Source organism: Vidua chalybeata, chromosome 1 (genome assembly GCF_026979565.1).
Source record: "Vidua chalybeata isolate OUT-0048 chromosome 1, bVidCha1 merged haplotype, whole genome shotgun sequence".
NCBI classification, from domain to species: Eukaryota; Metazoa; Chordata; class Aves; order Passeriformes; family Viduidae; genus Vidua; species Vidua chalybeata.
In genome coordinates, this window is record NC_071530.1 from 118,833,925 (window position 1) to 118,857,427 (window position 23,503).

General features: G+C 38.5%; 2 protein-coding genes across 4 annotated transcripts in view; one reads left to right on the top strand and one right to left on the bottom strand.

Annotated features, from left to right (window-relative positions):
- Positions 1–5,135: 5,135 nt before the first annotated feature.
- COPS5 (COP9 signalosome subunit 5) lies at positions 5,136–14,685 on the bottom strand. Its single transcript, XM_053953197.1, has 8 exons — positions 14,454–14,685; positions 14,111–14,345; positions 11,554–11,682; positions 11,020–11,085; positions 9,521–9,606; positions 8,594–8,705; positions 7,724–7,872; positions 5,136–5,531 (listed from the first exon to the last, which is right to left on the bottom strand). Exons 1-8 carry the CDS (start codon positions 14,609–14,611, stop codon positions 5,447–5,449), a joined length of 1,020 nt encoding a protein of 339 aa, XP_053809172.1. The 5' UTR covers positions 14,612–14,685; the 3' UTR covers positions 5,136–5,446.
- A 92-nt stretch (positions 14,686–14,777) lies between these two features.
- CSPP1 (centrosome and spindle pole associated protein 1) overlaps positions 14,778–23,503 on the top strand; it is a 61,872-nt gene continuing 53,146 nt past the window's right edge. For all 3 annotated transcript variants that reach the window (XM_053965815.1, XM_053965824.1, XM_053965833.1), the window contains exons 1-3: positions 14,778–15,131; positions 20,217–20,320; positions 20,879–20,975. In XM_053965815.1, coding sequence (XP_053821790.1) covers positions 15,050–15,131; positions 20,217–20,320; positions 20,879–20,975 — 283 coding nt within the window. In that variant the 5' untranslated portion in view covers positions 14,778–15,049. The remainder of the gene's footprint in view (positions 15,132–20,216; positions 20,321–20,878; positions 20,976–23,503) is intronic.

The window sequence follows — 23,503 nt, forward strand, 5'->3', positions numbered from 1 at the left end:
CACCCTGAGGAACAAGATACTTCATTAATTCCTTAAAGATTTAACATAATTGTTTTTAACTCAAGAAAAATCTTTCAACTAACTGGATACTTCTCTGATGTCAGTTCTTCAAGACTTGATAAACAAAAAAAGTTCTATGTGCATGCTATTAATCTTATATTTTATCACCCCATATTTTAATAATTTTCAACTCTTAGGGACTTGCACTTTAAAAGGATGCTATCTCAGCTGTGTAGTATTTACATTTTTCTCTGGCTTTTACTTTTTAAAGTATTTGTTTTTATAATTTTATCTTAACCTAGTTTATGGTATGATATACAAAATACCTTATATTGGGATTTCAGTAAATACTTTAACTATAATAGTATCATTAAGATTGGAAAGATCATTGCCCTAGCATTGCCAAATCCACAACTAAACCATGTCCCTAAGTGCCACACATATGTGTCTTTTAAATACCACCAGTGATGGTGACTCAGCCACTTCCCTGGGAAGCCAGTTCCACTGCTTGATCCCTCTCAGTGAGAAGTTTTAATGGTAAAATGAGAGTCCAGTTCTGATATGGAATTTTTGGTGCATAGTCATAAAAACAGATTAAATAAATAGCATATTTATCAAAGAGAAAGTAACATACCAAGCTTATTTCAAAACACTGATATAAAATAAAAAAAAATTCCAAAATTTAGCAAAAGGGAGAAAATAAGTAAAATTATTAATGTTTAATTACATTTACTATATTTTTAACCTTATAAACAAAATAGTAACATGTCAGCAATTAGCTTTACAGCTTGTATTCTTCAACTTTTCATAATCAACATTAAATAATCACCTGGCATTACAGTTCATAATAAATGGAGGGCTACTGTAGAAACACTGCATGTCTTGGGGCAATGGACTACACTGTGCAAGAGTGTCCTGTACCCAGGTTCACGGCAACCTTATACTTTCTTAAGCAAATATATCTGTGACACTGAAGTTTCATGAAACACTGGACAAGTTAAGGTAAACATCAAAATATCCAAAACCAGCTGCAGTCAAAACTTTATAAAGGCACAAGTGATAGAAATGTAAGACTATTATGCTTCATTTACTAAATATCAAATTGAAAAGAGCTCATTCTATTTTAGATGAGCACATGTGCACACACTGCCACCAAAGGCAAGGAAAATGAGACAGTCCCTTGTCAAACAGGTTCTGAACAGGGCTAAGGCAAGTTTTTCAAGGAATACCAAAGATAGACGGTGAACAGAGCTCTTGTAACCAGGTCACAGATGTCTCTTATTCCAGTACTAGAATCAAAGATAATTTATGAAAAGCTCAAGGAATATTTCTTCTGTCCTGGCATGAATGTGAGGTAAGGAACAACTGAAGAACTTGTGACACTCCTCAAAAGCCAAAACTTAAGGTCAGCCTTATTTTTGCTCTTTCTGAAGCAAAAATATTTCTTGACTTGAGTGAGGCTGCTTCTAAGACTAAAGATTACAGAGTTTGTGACAAAACCCAGATACCTGTGGCTAATGGTGCCAGAAGGAGTTTTTGGGATTGAAACATATTCTAAATTTTGTCTTTCTTCAGTGTTCTGAACTTATTATTTAAAATTCCCATTTAGTATAAGCCTTCAGAAAGACTCAGTCTCCAGTAGATACCTAATGTAAGAGATCCAGGCAAACACTGAACATTTACTAACTCCCATTTTCCCTCAGAGTAAGGGCTGAGGTTTTGAAAATCTGTATGCTTCAGGGTACAAATGGCATGTGCTAGATGCAGACATATTTAGAAAAAAAAATGACCTTAATAAATAGCCTGATTGCCTAATCAGCTTTTTACAAACAAGACAAGGGAATGAGGGAGAACTATTTTGCCACTCTCTAAAACTTTGGTGCACCTAAAGCTTGAGTACAGTGTGGGTCTGGGTTCTCTCTAGGTCAAATTAGGATGTGGGATATATGGAGGGCTAATAAAATTATCTAGTGGGTAAAGTAGCAGCTTTACAATGACAGCATAAAAAAGCTGAAACTTAACAATTTAGAGAAAAGGCTGAGGTGACGGTATGATGAAAGCTAATAAACATAAAGGTGGAGGGTAAAGCAAACAAAATTGTTAATCACTCCATGCCATGCTATTAGAACTAGAAATACTCTAGAAAGCTACTAGATCCATTCAAAACAGGTTAAAAAGTGGCCAGGTTCAGGTGCTCTCCCTTAGCAGCACTCCTACAGCTGCCTTTGGAGATGGTCCATCAGCAGGGCGTTTCCCATACCCCCTCACCTTCTCTTGCCTAGTTTTGTTTTATGTAGGCTGGAGGACAGGACAACAGGGAAACAGAAACAGAAGTCAGTCTCTCACAGCTACATTACTCCATGCAATAAATTTAAAAATGAAAAAGACAAAAAAAAAACATTATGTCTTTTTTTTTCTCGTTTGGGTTGCAACAGAAGCCAAGCCATTCAATCTTCAGGCAATAAAATTAATTTATTGGAGCTGCCATTCTGTTCCTTACCAAACATTTGAAGGAGACTTCAAATGAGAAGCAGATCTGATAGGATAATGAAGCTATATAGGATATCAGATAGGATAATCTTAGTCCCGATAATCACAGAATAAATCTGAATGGCTTTTCTTCTAGCCCACTCACAGTAAGGCAAGTCAGTAATCTATCAGGAATTTCAGTGTAGTCCTTTGTATTTGATTGTCACAAATACACGTGTATTTCTTTGGATTTTGGTGGTACTAGTATGTAGAAATTATTTTAAAATGTAATTTGCATACATGAGAAAGGTGAGCATACAGGTATGCTTGAAAAAAGAAAAACAGAACAGCATAGGGAAGAAGTTCAAACACAATTCAGCATTTTCAGCATTCTGTAATTTTAGTATGTTGGCAAATATTGTTAGATGAAGAAATTATTTGTATTCATTAAGATTTTTATTTATTGAAATGTAAAAGGCACTCAGTATTTTGGAATGCATGCCTGTTTCAAAAAATCTTACCAAAGAGAACCCATTTGTACGTGCTTTAGTACTTACTGCATTACTTCAGCTGTCATCTACCTGATATGTGGCACTCATTTGCATAAACTAATTTCTAAATAAAAAGTAGGTGCAAATGGGGAAGAATAAATCGATGTATCTGAACAACGTGTATTGTTCTCAAGAATACCCTTATTACTAGTATTTTTGAAGTGTCACAAATGCTTGGTAGAATTAAGGCAGCTATCCATTAATGATTCTCCATTGTTCAGGATACACCTGTTTGTGGTGTAGATGGGGATGACTCCTATGTGGTAATGATCTTCAATGCATGGAATTCCGATCTCAGAACTTGGAATAATGTTAACATTAAAAATGACTGTTCAAAGACAAAGGCCCTGTTATTCTGGTTCCTGAACACTGCAGAAAGGATCCTATGCAGGCAACAGGTACAGCCCCACTACATGTATAACTTTAAACTGAGTTATAACACCATATGCTCAGCAACTAACAAGACACGTAACTCAATGGACAACTGTTCACATGAGCATTTAAACATCAGCATTCATATTGCTACAGTTTGTAAAACAACCTGGTATTTTAAATTAAGCCATCTGTGACTAAAAACATTCTGTGTGAGCCTACATGCAGAAAAATTCAGTTCACTACTATCACAAACAAGGACAGTTTAAATACAGTCATAGACTAATATGAGATGAAACTATTATTTTGTATTTTAGGTAGATATAAGATGTGCAAAACTTTTGGATCATGTTATGCAAAGAGAGTTCTACAAAGTAGCTATAGAGATACCTATTAGGAAATACAAGATATCTCACAAAAGCAGGGTGCTTCTTTGTGTAAACACGCACTGATTGGGATAATGGCTGTGTGCTCAATTTAAAGTCTCAAAGACCTGTGGAAGAAAATTAAGTAAGAAAAGTTTACTGGCCAGGTACACTTGCTTTGTCTTCCTTGAACTTAAAAGGAACTGCTGTGTATTACATACTGTGCTTGTTTGTACAGAAGTCTACTGGTGCAATTTCCAAGAAAATAAATACCTTATTAAAATACCACAGCTTTCTTCTCCTGACTCTCTACCACCACTATCATGCTGGAAGAAGAATGAAACTGTTCTCCTACCAAATTGCACATATGATAATGATCTCAAATTTACTAGCTACGATTAGACATATTTTTCCTATACAGTTGGATGCTGTTGTTTTAAAACTCTTGATGAACTTCTGCTTCAGGGTATCTGCATTTCCCTGCTGAATTACAGATTTTCATTGTATAACTTGCATCTTAACTTCAAATCCACTGCAATCTGTTTGGATGAAAAGGCCTAAATGAGTAATAGCTATTAAAATTTCCAGACCAAAACAAAAACAAAATCCACATCAAGGCAGAGCTAAGGTTGAAAAGGAGACTCAGTTACTTAAGGTATAAAGCATAATGGCATATTGTATAAAGCATATATTATCGCAAAAGTAAACATTCCAAAACCCCCAGGAAACTCAGGATTAAAGATGAAAACTTAAAAGGAATCCAAACAGCTTGTATTATTGAAATGCAATATGAAAGCCTCCAACACAAACTTAGATCAGCCCTGCAGCAGCACTACATTGTAAGCCGGAAATTATGATTAATGCATTCAGTATCTGAGGCCTGAAATTTGCCTAATGTGTATTTCAAAGGCAATTTTTCATTTTGTTCCTTTGTATGCAACAAGTGACTATGACAAGCAATAGAAGGTGAGCAGGAGAAAAATAATGGTGTATAACCATGTTATGAGTTCCACTGCAGAGCTGCTCAATAGTTGACTATTTAGAAATATAAAATGTCCATCATGAGTGTGAAGCCATAAGCAAAATACTGTTGTACCATGCATAAATGTTTCATTACTGTGAAAGAAGCCATTTCCGGCTGGACCAGTAAACCTCAATCAGGAAAGGCTCCATTAAATTTAATAACTTGTTGAAAGATAAACAAGTGGGATTTCAATTCTTAAAATTAAGCACAGATATTAAAATATGAGAAACAAACTTCTTACACTACATAGGTTACCTATCTCATCTGTGCAGACAGAACTTTTCCACAGAACAATAAGAAAAAGAGTAAGAGAAGATAAACGTTTGCCAAAAATATCAAGGCCCAAAACGCACATTTAGTTTCAAAATTCTTTTATTGTAGTTGGATAGTAGAGATAAATATCTAAGAGCAAAATCCAGTAAGTCACATTTATTTTCCTCTGGAACAATTCTGCAAACTGGTTTTATGATAAAGAACAAAAAGTTGCACTACATTTTGGAACATTTTGTTCTTTAAAACTGGTCAGACAGGTGGGAAATATTAAAGTACTACAAATTAAATGAATCATTTTCCACTTCAGCTTCATTTCCCAAACTGAACAAGTCCAAGCAAAAGAAACGATGGTATTTTCTGCTTTGGAGATACATATCAACTGGTAATGCACTTCAAGCTATATTAATTTGATTAAAAAGTTTATCCTTAATAACCTGAGACATCAATCCATGTATAGCTTCTATGGTGGTCTTGCAGCTGAAAAACAAGCATAAATTCAATGTTGGACAAAAACTGAACTGAACTGTCATTTTATTTGAAGATATCCAGCTGTTTTGGAAGTTCAGGGTGCCCATAACCCCATGAATCTTAAAAACTGTCCAGAAAGGAACAGTCACATACAGCAATTTAGCCATTGTTGCCAATACCTTTTTGTTACTTAAAAAGCAAACTAACTATACACACAAAGACCAATTCCAGAAAACTCTTGTCTTGCAATTTTTGACATTTACATTCAAAATACATTAACAATAGCAAGTGGGCTCTGTGGTCATCTGAACAACAACAACAAAAAATCCTTAAGGGAATGGAGCTAGCAGCTGGTATTATCAATACCTGCAGGCTCTCACTGCTCTCTACCTCATCTCCTCTGCCCAAGCCCAAGACAGTGGTGTACAGTAACCACGGTTTCTCTGAGAAACTTTACATGGAACATTAAAGAAAAGTTTATAGAATAAATCAGTTATTGGTCAACATATGAAATGTGCAAAACCTTCAAAGAGCTGAGAGGATTCCTATTGATCCAAGTTTTCCCCAATGTCTGCCGTAGGGCAATGTAGTGTCAAACTAACAAATAAAAACAGACTGTACAAATGCAAAAGATTAATCAGGACTGAAGGCATGGAGAATAGGGACAAATTACAATTAGACAGATAAAGGAATCCTAGGGAAAGCAAGCTGACTTAGAGCACAATTTGGCTAATGCATATGTCCCCTTAGAAAATGGCTTAGAGATGTGCATGGACAGTAACAGAACTTATACAGGCCAGTGTAAGCACCTTTATGCTAATGCTTTACAGCACTGTTCTTCCCAAAGCAGGTATGTCTAACAATCCTTTAGTGATCTTTGCAGCCTTATTTCTTCAGAGTAATTTAGGTGACACTAAATGAATTGTCCTGCATAGGCAGAACACAATCCTGAAATAATTGTGTCTGCACAGGCCTTCTACTGTCTTTTCTCTTAGGAAAGATCACTAATTGAAGAAAAATGTAACACAGAGTGTTAGACTCTGTTTTGGGAACTATGGTAGCTTCTGTTGCACAGGAAAGCAGAATTTTTGACAAAAACAATTCCTTTCAATCCCTTACAATTTATAAACTAACTACTGATGAAGACTAAATAAAAACAGAAAAAAAAATACCTAGAACTGCTGCAACAAATAATAGAGGAGCATGATCAGAGAAGGAGCTATTTCTTAGAGCAACTGTATTCATGTGAGAGTAAGGGGATAATAAAATGCAGTCAGTATCATGGGACTCCAAACAGCAATGCAAACTTATCAGCAACTCCATCCTCCTCATGTCTTTAAAGCATTACTATTCTATTTCCCTACAGGAACTGGGAGGTATCACTTAACCTGGCTGCTATGAGCTAGCAACAGCATTAACTCCACTGCAAATGTATTCTGCAATTGAAATAGGCTAAATGAGTATAAATTGTTATAAAGTCAACCACCCTCCAACTCAATCGTGTTTGACAGAAAACTTGTAAGAGCTGTTAACTTTTCAGAAAAATAAACAAAGGTGTGTCAAGGTAGAGAATACCAGGAAACTTCTGTTATCAAGATAAAGTGATGGGGAAGAGGGACAGAAAGCCTCAAAATCTGAAAACATGCAAATGCAAACATCCCTGATTTTGTTCAATTTCTGCACTCTGTTCCAAGGGATTCTGCAGAATTGTTTCCTTATTAAATGTAATTACTACATCTCACTCAGAGCACTCCTGTGGTGTGTGCAGTTGAGTTCTGCCTTCTCCACAGATGGACCTGAGTTTATACCACTATATACAGTGCAGTATTTCTTGGTTTTCAAAGTCTGAAATTTGCCAAATACTTGAACAACCCAGCTGTATGAGCTGTTGGATACTATTAACCTCTGTTAAAAGATTTTACTTGGAAAAATGGTGACACTAACATGATATAGTCTAAGCACATATATAATTATTCAGACTCTTGGGAAAGAGATATGAGTATTACTGAGAAGGAATAGGTTTAATAGAGGCAAGATTTTCTTTAACCTTCAAAAAAAACTGGTGACTTCTGGAGTCTTTAATTTCTGTCTGTAACCTAATTCTTATTTCTAATTGTCTCAGGTGACAATTACAGGCATGAGAAAAGTTTAAAACCAAATAATACTTTTTAGATGAAGAACACATGGATGTGTTATCTTACCTGTCTCTTGTTGCTTTTGCAAGTTTGTCTTCTGACTTCTTGTCGTGAGTCTCTAAGCCCAGCATGAAACTGCCCCTTCCAAGTTGAGCTTCTGACTGTTCTAATTTTTCAGACAAATCAAAGACTTGGCCAGTGGTATAGTCAGCATTCTTAGGAGAAAGAAAGTAATAAATATTTCAAATTTAAGCTATAAATTCAAGCATTTATACAGAAAATAAACCAAATCTGAGAAACAGTTTTAAAAGTATAGTCCTGCGTATTTGAATCTATATCTGATATTGAAGTGATATAGAACATGAGTGGTGGTTAAGAGAAGAGAAGCTGAACATCTGACAAATGCTCAATCCCTAAAGCCTGAATTGGGTTTATTACTTTCAATCCATGCCCTAAGTTAAGTAGGAGTAAGTAAAACTCAGTTGGCTCTGACCAAGAGAAAAAAAAAATGGCTTCTGCAGAAGGAAGGTTTTGATGCTCAGTTCTTACACTGAAGGTCTACCTGCACTGTTTCTGTTGTAACCTAGTTTTAATAGTTCCATTATTTATTTATTTTTTCTTAAGTGTTTACTTATTAAACACTGTTATTCGTTGCAGTGCTCTACAGATACAAGGTTAAAAAGTATTTAAGACAAAATCCAAGTGTACAGAGAGAACTCAGTAAAATTAAATGTGTTATTGCCACCTTCTACTTTTACAGAGCAGATATGAGGAACATTTCAGTATTTATGATTAGGAAAACCTTTCCTTCTTGTTTTATCAGACAGATTCTTAATGTGGTGTCTGTATCTATCAGTGTTCTATTAAGCATTTTACAGCAGAGAACCTGGCTTTCAGACTCATGAATGAATCAGTGCACACAACTGTGGTACTTACAGTGAGCAAACTAGAAGAACTGAGAGTGTTCACCCAGTACTTGTTCCACAACAGCTCAAGCAATTTACGATCCAAAGATGATTTAAAATACGAGACTTCTAAAGCATAATACCTTTAAAAACAAACATGCAAACAAAATAAGTGTCCATTTAAACATGTCTTTCTTGACTGTCACATCCAAAGTACACGCAACTCAAAAAATCCTTATCAATAGCAAATATCTTCAAAAATTCAAAGCACTTAAGGTCACTGCCAGTTCCAATTCTCTGTACGATCTTCCAGAAGTAATTTATATATAGATTTAATACATAATCCCCACACAAGCTGCTGAGTTCTGTTAAACGAGATTGCAAGATTTTAAAAAAATATTCTCTTAACAACCTATTCCATGCTTGGGTTCCTCAATACTGTAATAATTTACAGATGATTGCAGTTTTGCGTGTATCAGTTCTAATTTCTTGAGGAATGCTTGGTAGCAGTAAATGTTACAAACAGGCAAACAATCTTACATTCTACAGTACCTATTTTGAAAGCCAGGCTTTAGTGGTGTTACAAATTAACACTCTCAGTATTGCAAGATAAGGAGCTGCACAACACTTGCCCCTACTAAGAAGGGCAGTGGGATCACAGCCTCCCCAGTGCTACTGATTAATCAACATCTGACCCTTTCCTCCCTGCCCCAACAAGGCATCACTACTTAAAAGTGTTCAGAAATCAGCTGCTAAAGCTTTTAACCAGGCTCCTCTTTATCTTTGCAGAGTTCTCCCTTAAAATGTCTCCTGATAAATGCCAGTAACTCTTTTTTCACAAAAACGAAAGTGCTAAAGCAACAGTGAACTTCAAGATTTGAAACACTACAAGAAATTTACTTTTCCATACTGAATCACTAACTTAAACACACACAAATAAAGTTTTCTTGTTACTTACTGTTTACAGTGTACACCAAAGTCTTCTATTTTATTGAGTGGAATAGTCTGGTATTCAGAGGGACCTTCATCTGGAGGTTTATAGCCCTAAAAATTTAAGAAATGGCAAAAATGACACAGTAATTCTGAGGCTTTTCAAAATGCCTAAACTTACAAAGCTTCTAGTTTATGCAATTCTATTTTTTCTTTTTTTTTTTTTTTTTTTTTTTTTTTTTGTCTAGAGAAAATGACATTTCCCCTGGTAGTCTGAAATTTGGAATTTTCTTGGATCTCAGGTTTACATTTGGCTTTACTAGCTCTACTAGTCATTACATTTATCAAAAGCAAATTAGTGGTCATAGCTGAGTTTTTTCAAATGGCAAGCTATGATTAGGTAATTTTTTAGATCAAAGAAAGGGCAAGCTTCTTCTCAGACAGCATTTCTCTACCTGTTCTTGGAAATTTTGAGGGAAGATTTGAGAAGAGGGAAGAAACATCCATGGATATGCCTTAGAGATATCTAAAACTTTCAGTTACTTGTTTAGTCAAGATGGTGCTGTTCACAGCTACTGACTAAGCAAGAACTGCCTGCAGTCCACTGTGAGAGCTCCCTAAAAATATGCTTCTCATGTGCATTTTCCAGATATGATTTGGTTTTCAGGTACAGGATTCTTCTCCTTGTTCAATTTATGAAGTGATTTTGCTCAGAGAAGTGAATATTCTCCTGAATCACAAACTGTTCTAAGATAACTTATGTTTTTGTCAACACAAAAATAATACCTGGATCTCTCACAATCATTTATGTTAATTACAAAATTTAATTTTTATTAAGCAATTAATTTTGGTAATTGTTTTACTGGACGGCTGTCTGAAGTTCTTAATGAGTCACTCATAATTGGGTATTTAAAAGATATACCTGAACTTCATTGGACTGAAATTAAATAGCACAGCCAGAACTATATGAGAGGATGCATCTGGAGACCCAGACCTCCAATACTCTTAGTTTCTTAGTTTTAAGCCTAACCCATATTGTTTACTTAACTTTTTTGTACATTAGTTTGTGAAGATTCATAATATTTATTTGAAAAAGTTAAGTAGGTAGTTTTGAACCTTCCTTTTCTAAAATGAAACGCAAATTACAACATATGAAACATCCTATTAACATTTGGTTTTAGGTCTAAAAAATAAACAAAGAAGAACTAACATAAAACAATTTTGATGCACACTACCTATAACTATATCCATTAAAAAACAGCTATAGGGAGCTACATAATTTTGGGACAGCTCCACAATCTGGACAGTGTAATTGATTTAACACTGCCAAAACTCTATGAAAACCAAACCTGAAGTCAACCTATATAAATGTAATCCAATATCCAAAGGCATGCAGTAACCAATGTATGGGCACATCTTCCTTTGGAATGAACATTCAGTACAGCACAGCAGACCAATCATTTAAATCATTTAAAGACAGTTCAGAATTCACACACTAGATAATTTTAGATAATTTTAACTATTTACCTTAGGATATGTCCTAAAAGCTCCAAGATTTACTTTTCCTGCAGATATTGTTCTTGTTGGATCAATCTGTAGAAATACAGGTAATACTCAGTACATATATTTTATTATTTATTACAGGCTTAAATTAAGTTTATTGTAATTTTATTTCAGTAATTCATGCAAATTGTATTAGTTCTGTCATAAACAGTACTTTTCCTGTTGGTATGAGACTCTCTAAAAAGATGTATCAATAGACTTCAGTGAATTATTTTTTCAAACTAACTTTCCTTATTACCTAGATACTTAAAAACCCCTTATGCTTAAGAACTATAGCATAACTGAAAAAATTAAGTGAAAATGGTCTAGGCAAACAACACTACTGGTTTGGCCAGTATGTGGCCAGCAAAGCAGGAGTGGCACCAGTTTAAAGTGTGGATCTAACACCTCCATCATACAAAGTACACACTCCTAAAATGCTAACAGACAGAAATCCAAAAATTATTCTCCTCAACACGATTTGCTGTGCAGGGTTATCACCCACCAGCCAGTACTTACAACTACTGCTACGAAGGGTTCCTGAAATTGCTGGTTAAGCATCTGGGTACTGACGTCGATCCCCGAGAGCCAGCAGCCGTAGCCGGGGTGACTGTGGTACCAGCCGATGGCATTTTCCAGGCGTCCGACCTAAGAAAAAGTGGGGAAGGGAAACAGCCCCAGCGTCCAGCTCCATTCCCAAAGCACCGCCTGCCCTCCAGCGGCACTTCCAGCACACTGCAAGGCGCGGCAGGACACACAGGAATTTCCACGCGTGATGAAACACTCCCTACAAACCCTACAATGAGTGGTACTGGCATCCTCTGCTACAGCTGCTGCCACAGAACAAAGGCCTTCAAGGAGCCTGGAGCTCCTTCTTCAGTGACAGCTGGAGCACAGAAGAGGTTCCACACAGCTGGATGGTGAGCTGCAGCTGCTCAGCAGGGCTGAGAAATTTCTTAGTGATATAACACAAGTATATATAACCTCATATGATGTAGGGAACATCAGTAGAGAATTAATTATTTAGTGTGGTAACATATCTCACAGGCATATACTATGAGATTAGTGGTAGGTTTAAAAAATTACTTCAAAGGTATGCTTTCAAACACCAGAAGTGACAGAAATTATTGCCTGGAGACAGGTTTAAAAGCCAAAAAGATCAGTTTTGGACAACTTTTTCTCAGATAAAACCTCAAAATAGGAGTTTCCAAATAATACACCTGGCTATCTCTAAAAATACTGGAAGAGAAAGGAGCAAAGCAAAAAAAACCCAGGAGAATAAACACCCATTGAACCTTATTTTTGTAGTCCTCTCTAAGGAACTGTTTACTGGCTGCTCCATTAATGATGAGACAAAACACACGAACTGCCTACTTTATTTTTTAACCCGTGAAGAATATTTATATTTTCTTTACAACTTGCATGAGAGACATCAACAAAACACTAAAGAACGTGTGTTATTTTTCAAAGCTAAATGATACATTTGAAGTACATTAAGGCCAGATCCTGTCCATGGAGAATCAACTAACTGGAACGGCAGCATCTGTAAAGCACTTCTATAGGGGGAGATATTAACTAGCACCTAATGATAAAAGGAGCTATTCCAGGAACAAGCCCTTGCCAAAATCAAATATGAAACAGCCAGCATGAAAACTCTGCCAGAGCACCAGGAAAGTAGAGTTATTTTGTTTGCACACAAGTTCATTTTCAAAATTGTGAAACCAACTACAGACAAAACTGAACAACATAAACAATGGGAAAATAAACATTTCCTATCACATAAGAACTCCTACAGAAACCTGGACTGTTTTAAACATAAGACAAGCTGTTTATAATTTTATGCTATATACTTACCACTTTGAAATTCAGTATTTCTACCTAAGAATGGGATTCTATGAATATATCTTTATTTAAAGATAGTATGACTGTATCTTTAGGCAAAGACATCTCTTCGAGTTACCTACTTTTTGCAACAAGAGTTCCAGAACATAATTATTTCTGCATTATGTTTACTCTTTGCTGATGTTATGATTCAGCCTAATGCACATCCATTGCAATATCTTCAATTCTGTGTAAGGCTACGAACATAAGCCCAACTCTCCAAAAGAACCCAAATACTCCACTGTTATATCCACTTAGTATGTAAGGGGCTTCTAATTTTAGCTGGTTTCAAAATCAGTGGGTCAACTGGGTATCAAAACTCTTTCAGCTTGGAGAGCTGAAGTTATTTCAACTCTTATTTCTAGTATAGAATTGTCCTGTATTGGAAGAAGCACATCAGCAAGTGCTCTGATGTTCTGTGCTGGTTTCTGTATCAGCCACAGAGCAGAGCTGTATTTCTGTTATCTTACTGCACATGAGAACTTCACTGTATAGTCAGCTTTAATATGACATGGCTCTCTGAATAGAAAGTGACAAAAACGGGAAACAGACAAGCGAGTCTGTTTATGTAAATTTCCAAATGATAAATATGAATAATTAAATTGCACTGAAACTGACTTATTCCTTCACTGACATATTCTTCACAAATACGTTTTTTTTTAATGGAAAAGAGCAGCATACTATACACTAAGACCTCAGAAGAAGGTAAGAATAAATGTCATAATTCTGATCTATAAATACTAAGTAGTCCAATGCACACATATATTTAATTCTACATACTGTTTTGAGAAAGAAGTATCAGTTATTTTAGAAACACACTATGTCAAACAGCCAGCAGCCTCAGCCATAAAACACTTCCTCAGCAATGAAAATAATTTACAAAGGGAAGGAGAATGAACTATTTTTCAACGAATCATTAAGTTGGAAAAGACCTCCAAGATCATCGTGTCCAACCTTTGATGACCTACAGTAAGTCAGAGAAACAGGTATGTGAAAATGTTTACAGGCCCCAGCGTTCCGTGCTGCTGGCAGTTCTTACTGTCATGTTTGAGGAGAGACAGGACAATCGGGCAGGCACTTCATCACTGGGGGAGGGAGGAAGCCTGCAAACCCCCAGGTACGTTCCTGAAGCTCACCAGACGCACAGGATCTCCACGGGGTGGGGGGTCAGACACCCCCTGCCACCTCTCCTTACCTGCTTGGCGTTCTCGATGTAGGCAGCCATGTACTCGTAGGCGGCGGCCTGCGCGTTGACGCGGGTCTCGGTGCCCTCCACGGGCAGGGCGAAGCTATCCATGATGATCATGGTCTCCCCGTCCACCTTGCCCAGCATGAGCCCCATCACCTCCAGATTGCCGCCGGACCTGGCGTGCATCACCATCTTCAGCAGCGCCAGCGCAGAGATCTTGCAGTACTTGAAGTAATGGTGGCTGCAACAACGCCGAGGCCGCGGAAGGGAAGGCAGAGCCATCACAGCAGGCCGCTCCTCGCCGCCCAAACCGCCCGCCCGCCCGCTCTGCCGCCCCGCTCCCACTCACTCCTTGGTCCAGGGCTTGGCCGCCAGGATCTCCTGCTGCTGCTTGCGGTCGTACTTGTAGATCTCGTCGATGCTCTGCGCCTCCTGCATGTTGTTCGCCAGCTCCCACGTCTTCTGCGCCATCCCGCTCCCGGAGGCGCCGCTCCCCGCCGCCGCCATCGTCCCGCTCTCGCTCCCGGCCGCGGCCCCGGCCCCGCACCGCCGCACCGGGCCGCCGGCGGAACCAAGCGCGGGGCGGGGGTAGGGACGGAGGGTGGTACGGTCCGCGCAGGCCCGGGCGGGCGGCGCTGCGCCCCCAGCGGCCGCGCTCGGCTCTGCACGCTCGCCCCGTGAAAGCGGCACCGCAAAAACCCGACCCCGAGCGGACCGAGGCCTTTCTCAGCATTTATCCATTTATTTATTGACTTATGCTTTTTAAATTACTGTGACCAGTTCGGGGCAACTCAGTAGGAGAGAGACACGGAACATCTGGAGCGGGTCCAGCGGAGGGTAAACAAAGATGTTTAAGGGACGAGAGCATCTTTTTCGTGAGGAAAGGCTGAGGGAGCTGGGCCTGTTCAGCCTCGAGAAAGAGACGACTGAGAAGCGGCCTTATCAATGTATATAAGTATCGAAAGTGGAAGACGTCAAGAGGATGGAGCCGGGCTCTGCTGGGAGGTGCCAAGCAATAGGACAAGAGGCAAGAAAACTGATGCATAGGAAATTCCCCCTGAAGATGAGGAAGAACTGCTTTCCTGTGCAGGTGACCGGCCATTGGAACAGATTGCCCAGAAAGGTTGTGGAGTCTCCCTCACTGGAGATACTCAAGAACCGTCTGGATGCAATCCTGTCCCATGTGCTCTAGGGTGACCCTGATTGAGCGGGGAGGTTGGACCGGGTGACCCGCTGCAAACCTTTCTAACCTGCCCTACTCCGGGAAGCCCGCCGGCCCCCGCCTCCCCTCCCGCTCCCTTTCCCCGCCCGGGAGGAGGCGGCAGCCGGGTCGCGCCGCCCTCCGGGGCAGCGGGGGGCGCTGCGCGGCGCCGCCCGCCGGGTTCCGGGGCGACAGTAACGCGCGGGGCGCGGACGGGGCCGTGGCTGCCGGTACCGGTGAGCGGGCGGCGGGGGCGGCGCGGCGCCCGGGGACTCTCCTCGCAGCCCCGCCGGGCGGTTCCATCGCCAGCATCGCTCACAGCCCGGAGCGGGCGGCGGCGGGAGTGAGGGGGGTTCGCTGAGCAGCGGGACGGGCTCCGGAGCGGGACGGGGCGGGGGCGCGCCCGGGGCGTACCGCTGGGTCTGGGGGTCCCCGTGGGGGCGGCGGGGCTCGGCTCGGCGGGGCTGGGCTCGGCTGGGCTGGTCCCGGCCCTCCGGTGGGGCCGCTTGTTGTGCGGCCGTTGCCTGACAACGGCGCCGCGATCCGGAAAGGGGCCGAGCCCCGAGTGTCGCATCCCCGCCCCGCAGCTGCTCCCTGGGGCGTTGGAGCCTCCGGGAGTGCCCCAGAGGTGCTGCCGAGGAGAGAAGGAGGCGAGCGCTGCAGGCCGGGGGAGAGGCGCTTGCCCGAGCTGTCGCTCTTGGAGAAATAAACCTGATCTCCTGTGTCTGAAAGTTTTTCGAAATTAGTGTCTTTTGGATCAAATTACGTACTCTGAAAAATAGGTAAGCCCTGTAGTGGAGGGAAGGTAACTCGCGAAACTTGTTGCTTGGTTGTTCAGAGGATAGATTGCCTTCTCAGTTGCAAAAAAGTCGCATTGCTTTAGTCAAGAGTTTATTATTTGTGAGCGGCCAGACCTTTGAATCTGTGATTTTTCAGGAATAAAATTTAAAGAAAAGTACAGGGAGCGCATCTCTGGCATCAGTAGCTTATTCTAAGTGCCATTCACAAGGGTACAGAAGCAGTCAGTATTAATTCCTTAGGAAGTTTGGGTTAAACTTTGAACAATGTTTCTTAGTGACACAATTAGTGGCCCTATAAATTGTAAGTACAATTACTAAACGTGGCACATAGTTGCTCTTTCAAAGCATTTCCCTCCTTGCCACCCGTGCTGCAATTCACGTGGATAGGAGTTGCCATTTTGCCAGTGCTCCTGCTGATATTTCAATATTATGGTGGCATAGAAGAGATTAAATCTGCTTGCACATGCTGATTTTAAATTTTGTGCATTTTCCTGAACAATTAGGAGGGGAAGGGAAAGATTAAAATGGGATACAGTAAACACTGCTTTAAAGTAGTTACACAATATGTAGGTAAATACAGTACATACAATATATATGCACACAGATGCTTTGGATACCTTGAATAAAGAGACGTACATTGTTAACTCTCTTTCGGCATAGATCCAATAAAAATCTCATGTTCAAACGTGACTTATTGTTCTTGAATATCTGCATGCTTTCTATTGCTTGGTTTGTTTGCTTAAGTTGAAGTCTACCTAGGTGACTCTAATTACTCAGAGTTGCTTTTGTGAAAACTCTGAATAAGGAAAAAAGGCTATGAAAATCTAAAATCTTCTTGAAAGAAAAAGTATGTAAAAATGTTTTTATGGGACATTTTCAGACAGTACTTGAATATATAGCAGCAGTATGTTTAATGGAATTTGACTTTGAATAATGCACTATTTTGGGAATACAAATTACCCAAGATTTAAAGTTGCAAGAGCTAAAGAAAGGCTGATAGCTACATCCTGTCAAAATTTTTTTAGAAATACCATTTACAAAATACTCTGTTTTCCAAAAAGCTAGAAAAATATGCTTACACCTTATAATTTTGAGGGCATAGGGATAGGTTTTTAAGTGTTTACAGCATATTCTGACTTTCCCTCTGTGCTCTGTACATGCCCATGGAGTGATATTTCCCAGCTTGGTTTTGAATCTGCTAGTTTAACTAGTAATTGCAAGGATCTAGAAATGCACAAAAAGAATTCAAATGCATTGCTGAACTGAAAAGAAATGATTTTGTTCTGAATTGGTACTATAGTGTCAGGCTTTGCCTCAGTGTCTATGGGAAGCCAGTGTGAAGTTGACAGTTCGCTGTGAGTTCGGTGCTGTCACCTCCAAGATAGTTCACTGCACACTTGGGGGCTGTGGTAGCCCTCGTCTCAGATAGAAATGTGTTCTTTCTTTATTTTTATTGTGATTAGTCATGATCTCTTCACATGGTACAGTAGGTGATAAAATTGATTAATATTCAGTAGGGTATTTACTTACTTGCTGGTATATTTTTGGAACTTAACAGTGTATGCGTCACATTGAAGTTGTCACTCTTTTGCTTAGAATAACTAAGAAATTTTTTCTTTTTTGGTATAATATATTCTTTTTGCTTAGCTCATAAAGTTTGCACTCATGCATATTTTAAGAAGATCAACACAAGTAGAAGGAAGTTAAGACATAAAATGTCTAGATATTTATGAGAAGAATTTGGCTACACTTCCAGGCAATTGTGCTGTATTAAAGGTATGCTGAATCAACAGTGCTGTAGCATTAGTCAGCATAGTACTCTCCAGGGCCTGGACTTGCCAGCTTTCTTCACACCAGTCAAATGCCCTGTGTAGATAAACTATAACTGTTTTGTCTTTGATTTTTAACTTACTATATTGCTCTTTTGAGCAATATGCTAGGAGTGAAGCATGCTGCAATATTAATTGTATTCCTCACGCTAGTTGGAAAATACACTAAAAGACTCCTTTCCTTATGCCAGCTCTCAGAATAAGTTTGGTACCATTCCCATACAGTGATTTGGAAACAGTGCTGGAGTTTACAAATGCTGTTGTAAATAGAGATAGGAAATGTAGATGTTACTGTCAGCAAGCTTTTGGAAAGGCTTCTCTCAGTGCCTCCTACGTGTGGTAATTTTCCTCTTGATGACTGTGTAGCATTGGGTAGGTGATGAGACCATCTTCTCTTAGTATGAGAAGTTGTTTTACCCCTTCAGAACAGTTTTATCATTATTGTTATGTAACCTAATAGGCTAAATAAAATTTACCATGCCTGGGAACTTATCCTCTTTCAGATTTCTTTTATCCTTTATCAGTGTGCAAAACTAATGAGATTAAAGATTTAGGACAAATCAGATGGGGGAGATTTATTTTTGGCATTGATTGTCCTGTATTACCTCTAGGAATTGTAAATGGGTTGGCCTAGTTCTGCCTCCTTTGTAACAATATTATAATTTTATATTATGAATCAAAAAAGAGAAAAAGTTTAAAGGATTACATTCTGAGGAATACATCAAGAAAATGTATTCTGTAAATTAAGTTAGCATGCAGTTACTTCACTTTATCTTACAGAATTTGTGCATTTTTTATTTCCATTTTGCTTCTACTGAGAATTTATCTCAGTCTCTCTGGATACATTATTTTTATATTTACCCGTGTGCTACCTTATTATCTTTGAGGTGGTGGCTTGGTTTTTTTTTTGTTGCTGTTGTTTTTAAGTTCGTCAATCCTCTTCCTGAAACTGTTTTCTAATATACCCTTATCACTGGCCTCTTGTTTACTTCATACAACTTTATAAAGATACTGAATTAGCCTGAAAGAAACCTGCTGTATTAATTTAGATACTGGATGTTATGGGATTTCTCATGAGCCTGCATTAGCAATCCTCTTGCTTAAGCTGCATGGAGTGATTTGAGGGTCATAATTTTCTTAGTTTTGTGCTTCTTTTAAGCATGGAATATAACTTGAGGATTTTTTTTTTTTTATCAGTAAGCTTGATTTTGTAAAACTCCTTCTCCAGTGGAGTTGGTGAAACTGCTGGGTGGAGATTAGGATGAGTAGGCTTGTATGCAGTCATTCTTTCTGATTTCGTCTTTCTTTTTCTATAAGTAGTTGGTATGCTTTGCAGTATTTTTAGTTCTGATAGGACTATTCTAACTCAACTTCAGTACAGTTCCATTGACATGAACTTGATTGACTTTAGTTTTTATTATGAGGTTATTGAAAGCATCAATATACACTAAATTCCACAAACCAGGTGCTAAAATTTCTGCTTGGAAGGACTTCCAGTTAAATAGGCAAGGTGCACACCTAATGGAAGAGAGGTAATTACCTCTTCCTCAGTACATGTTTTCTTACAGATCAGTGTCTGATTCTCAATCAATGCTTCCTCACATCCCTGATTTTAGGATTATTGCAGACTTGTAGTTATTCTTATTGCCTCTGCTATTTTAGTGGTACAGGAGGTGGTACTGTTGGCTCCAATTCCAGAAACACTATGCATGTATTTTGTGAGGTTTTTTTTTTTTAATTTATGTTCTGTTTTGAGTAAGCTTGATTGTTTTTAAGACTTCTCATGATTGTAAGTTAAGCATGGAATTAATAGTGTGATTTGGTCCTTATTTTAGACTGTCCAGGTATTTTTCACTTTTTGTACTTTTTTTCTAATGATTCCTTCATCCTGTTTATTTTCTGTGTTTTCTAATTTTGATTTTATAGTTCACTAGGAGTAAGCTTGTGCTAGTGTGTAGTGAAGGGTCACTGGTAGACTTGCAGTTAAAACAAACAACCCCCAAACACTTCAACCGTGTTAGGAAAAAAGATGAGATAAGTATCTCCAGTGTTGTAATCTGAAATCTTTGAATTTTCTCTCTGGTGAAGCATCAAGTAGTCTCCTCCAAGGGTGGGTTTCCCAAGTCATTTGTTTTGTTGACACAGCAAATATCTTAAGACTTGTAGTTCTGAGGGAGAAATTTGACTGTTTTTAACTGCTGTCTTAAGCAAGAGCAATTGAGCTTTACATTCTTTGAGGTTCTAATGTAAATGCCATGTTCTACATCTTTTCTGTAACCTAGAAATGATGGCGGATGATTTAGAAAAATTTATTGAAGACCAGAAGGCCAAGTTGGCACAAGATAAGGCAGAACTTGAAAATGATCCACCTTACATGGAAATGAGGGTAAGAGTATTGAAAAGGTTTTCTGAATTTAAATACTTCTGTTGCCAAAGTCTTGATTGAAGCTTGTTTTTACTGTGCTCTTAAAATAGTATTTGTTGTTAAAGAATATATTAAAGATTTATCTATTCAAAGTGATTTCGAACTTGAGTGCTTCATATCTTTTTGTAGATTTTTAAAAACCTGTTTGCCTCTAGGCATACACAGTAAGATTTGTGTTTTGCAAATGAGAAAAGTTTTGTACATGGTTTTTATTACTCCTTTACCCCTCCTTAGGGAAGCTGATCAGCAGGGATCTCTCCTCTGCCCACTCCAGAGCTTGGTTGTTGGAGTGGGAATGGAAGATATAAATATCTTCAAAATTTCTGTTCCATAAAAGGCAAATGACAATAAAAATCTGTTCTTATCACAGCTTTCCTATGAGTAATTTTAATGTGTTAATCCAGCATTACTTTCAATCTGTCTGTTCTCCAGTGCTAATAATTATATCACTAATGTTGTTCTTTTATGTGATATTTCCTCTACTTTGTGATGCAGTAAGGCATTTTGTTCTCTTTTCAGAATAAGGAATCAGAGAAGCTTTCTGAAACTAGCAAGATGTTAATCTCCATGGCTAAAGAAAATATACCTCCAAATAGTCAACAGAACTACACTTTAGGTACAGTATATTTTTTTATTATGTCTTCTAGATTTAAGTAGCATTTAATTACCTTTGACAATTTTTGGAAGGGTATTACTGCTTTGTATCATTAATCATTAGGATGATCATTGTAATTCAAGTGCATAATAATTCTTCAGTCTTCCAAAAGTCTTGGCATTATATGAAATTTTTTTTGTAGTTAGGATTTCTTTTTTTATTTTTTGGCAAGAAAATATGCCTAAAGCAGTCTCTTTCTTCTTGCAAGCTAGTGCCATTAAAAATACCCCAGATGAACAAAAAAAAAAAAAAAAAGAACAACCCAAAAAAACTTGCTTGCCAGTCCTTGATAGGTGATGTGTCCTTTCCTGTTGTATTTGGGTGGAGCAAAATCTTTGAAAGTCCATTTTTCATCTGGAGTTTACTGCAAAAGAGTGCATTCCAGGGAAGCAGGGCCTCTTTCTTTCAGCCTCTTAAGAGTCCTAGTCCAACTTGGCTAAGATGCACACAGTTAAACTAATTTTTCTTTTAAATAGTGTCTTTCAGGCAGTTCCTATTGCTTTTGTAATTTTGTTACAATGTAGTTATTCATTGTGCAGGGAAAGAACAAGTACTTAATTTTGATTGAAATCTTAACCAGGTGAAATGGTTAGATTTATTTTGGTTATTTGATTTATTATTGGCTACCAGCCTAATATGTTTTCTTTATATATTGTCCTTTTTCTTCTTTTCTCTGTGTTCTTTGTGACATTTGATTGGAAATGTGTGAGTGTTCTTTTCTTAATTTTTCTTACTTGTCCTTCCATCTCCCTTCTGTAGGCACTACTGTTTTTTCTAGCTACACTTGCATAGCTCAGGTTTGTCCTGAGAGCTTTAGAGCTTTTCTGTGTCCTATTTCTGGTTGATAATTAACTCTTTTCTTTCACTTGTAGACACTTTGGGTTAGTACCTCATTAATTTTCATACTGTGCCTACTGTAATTCTGGTGTAATTCTGCAGCTTCCAGTGGGATGGAGCTTGAGCTTGTGAATCTGTGGGTCTGAACTGGTCTCAGCTGCATAAGTAAAGACATGGTTTTTATAGGGATGTTGTATAAATAGAACTTCCAGCCATCAGCAAGGCAAGCTCCTCAAAGACCTTTAGAGGAGAACTTCATTTAAAGTACTTTAAATGATAATTGAATATTCCTTGCCTCCAAAAGTGATAATGGATAAACTTGGTGAGAGGGCAGCACTTGAATAAATATCTATCACATACTTTTGGCAGTTTTATTTGGTCCAGCAGGTTACTGCTGGTGTTGATAATTATTTTCTTGACTGAGGAAACATAGGATACAGAAAACAGAACACAAGAGGTAGTATCCCACTGGCTGTGGCAGACCATTACCAAACAGTTAAGCTTTATTAATATTAAAATAGTTTTATTTCTTGTTGGAGAGCTGTAATTGCATGTCATGTTGTGTTTGTTACTGTAAATTTGACCTAACTGTTGACACCTGCATATGCTAACACAATGATGAGGGCATTCAGGTGATCTTAAATGAAAAGAAAAAGTAGGGGTTGCCATGGTGTGGTTTAACCCCAGCTGGCAACTGAGCACAGTCACTCACTCACTCTGCACCAGCGGGGTGGAGGCACAGAACTGAAAGAGTGAAAGTGAAAAAACTGATGGGCTGAAATAAAAACTGTTTAATAATTGAAAAAAGAAAGTAATGAAAACGAAAATAACAAAGAGGAAGAAGTAAAACTCAAGAAGGACAAGTGATGCAAATGTAAAGCAATTGCTCACCACCAACTGGTGCCTACGTCCTTGAGCAGCAGATCTCACCAACGTCCCTCCTAGTCTTGCTGCTGAGCATGATGCCATATGGAATGGAATACCCCTATGCTCTGGGGTCAGCTGTCCCAGCCATGTCCCCTCTCAACTCCTTGTGGATCACCAGCCCCCTTGCTGGTGGATGGGGTGAGAAGCAGGAAGTGTGAGTGAGCAGTGACTGAAATATCCCTGTGTTAACAACACTGCTTCCAGCACAAATCCAAAACACAGCCCCATACCAGCTACTATGAGGAAAATTAACTACCCCAGCCAAGCCCAGCACTTTTCATAATAGTCATTTAGGTGCTGAAATGGATGGTTGCTGATATTACTGGCTTGCTCTGCTTTAAAGCACTGTAATTTCCTGTGGATTAAATCAGATGGGACTTGTTCCTTGGTAGCTGCTAAGTATATTCTACAGTTCTAACAATAATGTTGAGGTTCAGACTGAATAAAGTTGCAGTTATTTCTCAACATTACATACGTGGAAATGTTTATGTAAAATTGCATTTAAAATCTTAGCATTTAAAAACAATCATTGTCAGTGTGATTATTTGGGGTTAATGGAATGTGAAATGGCAAATAGATACAACAAATACAAATACAAAAGTAAAATAAAACAGTTAAAAAGAAGGTATATATCTTATTCTGTCAGAAGAATTCAGACAAAGTTTGTATGAAATTAGGTTGAATGTATATTAACTGGAGTGATTTTGCTCTGCTAGGCTCTATAA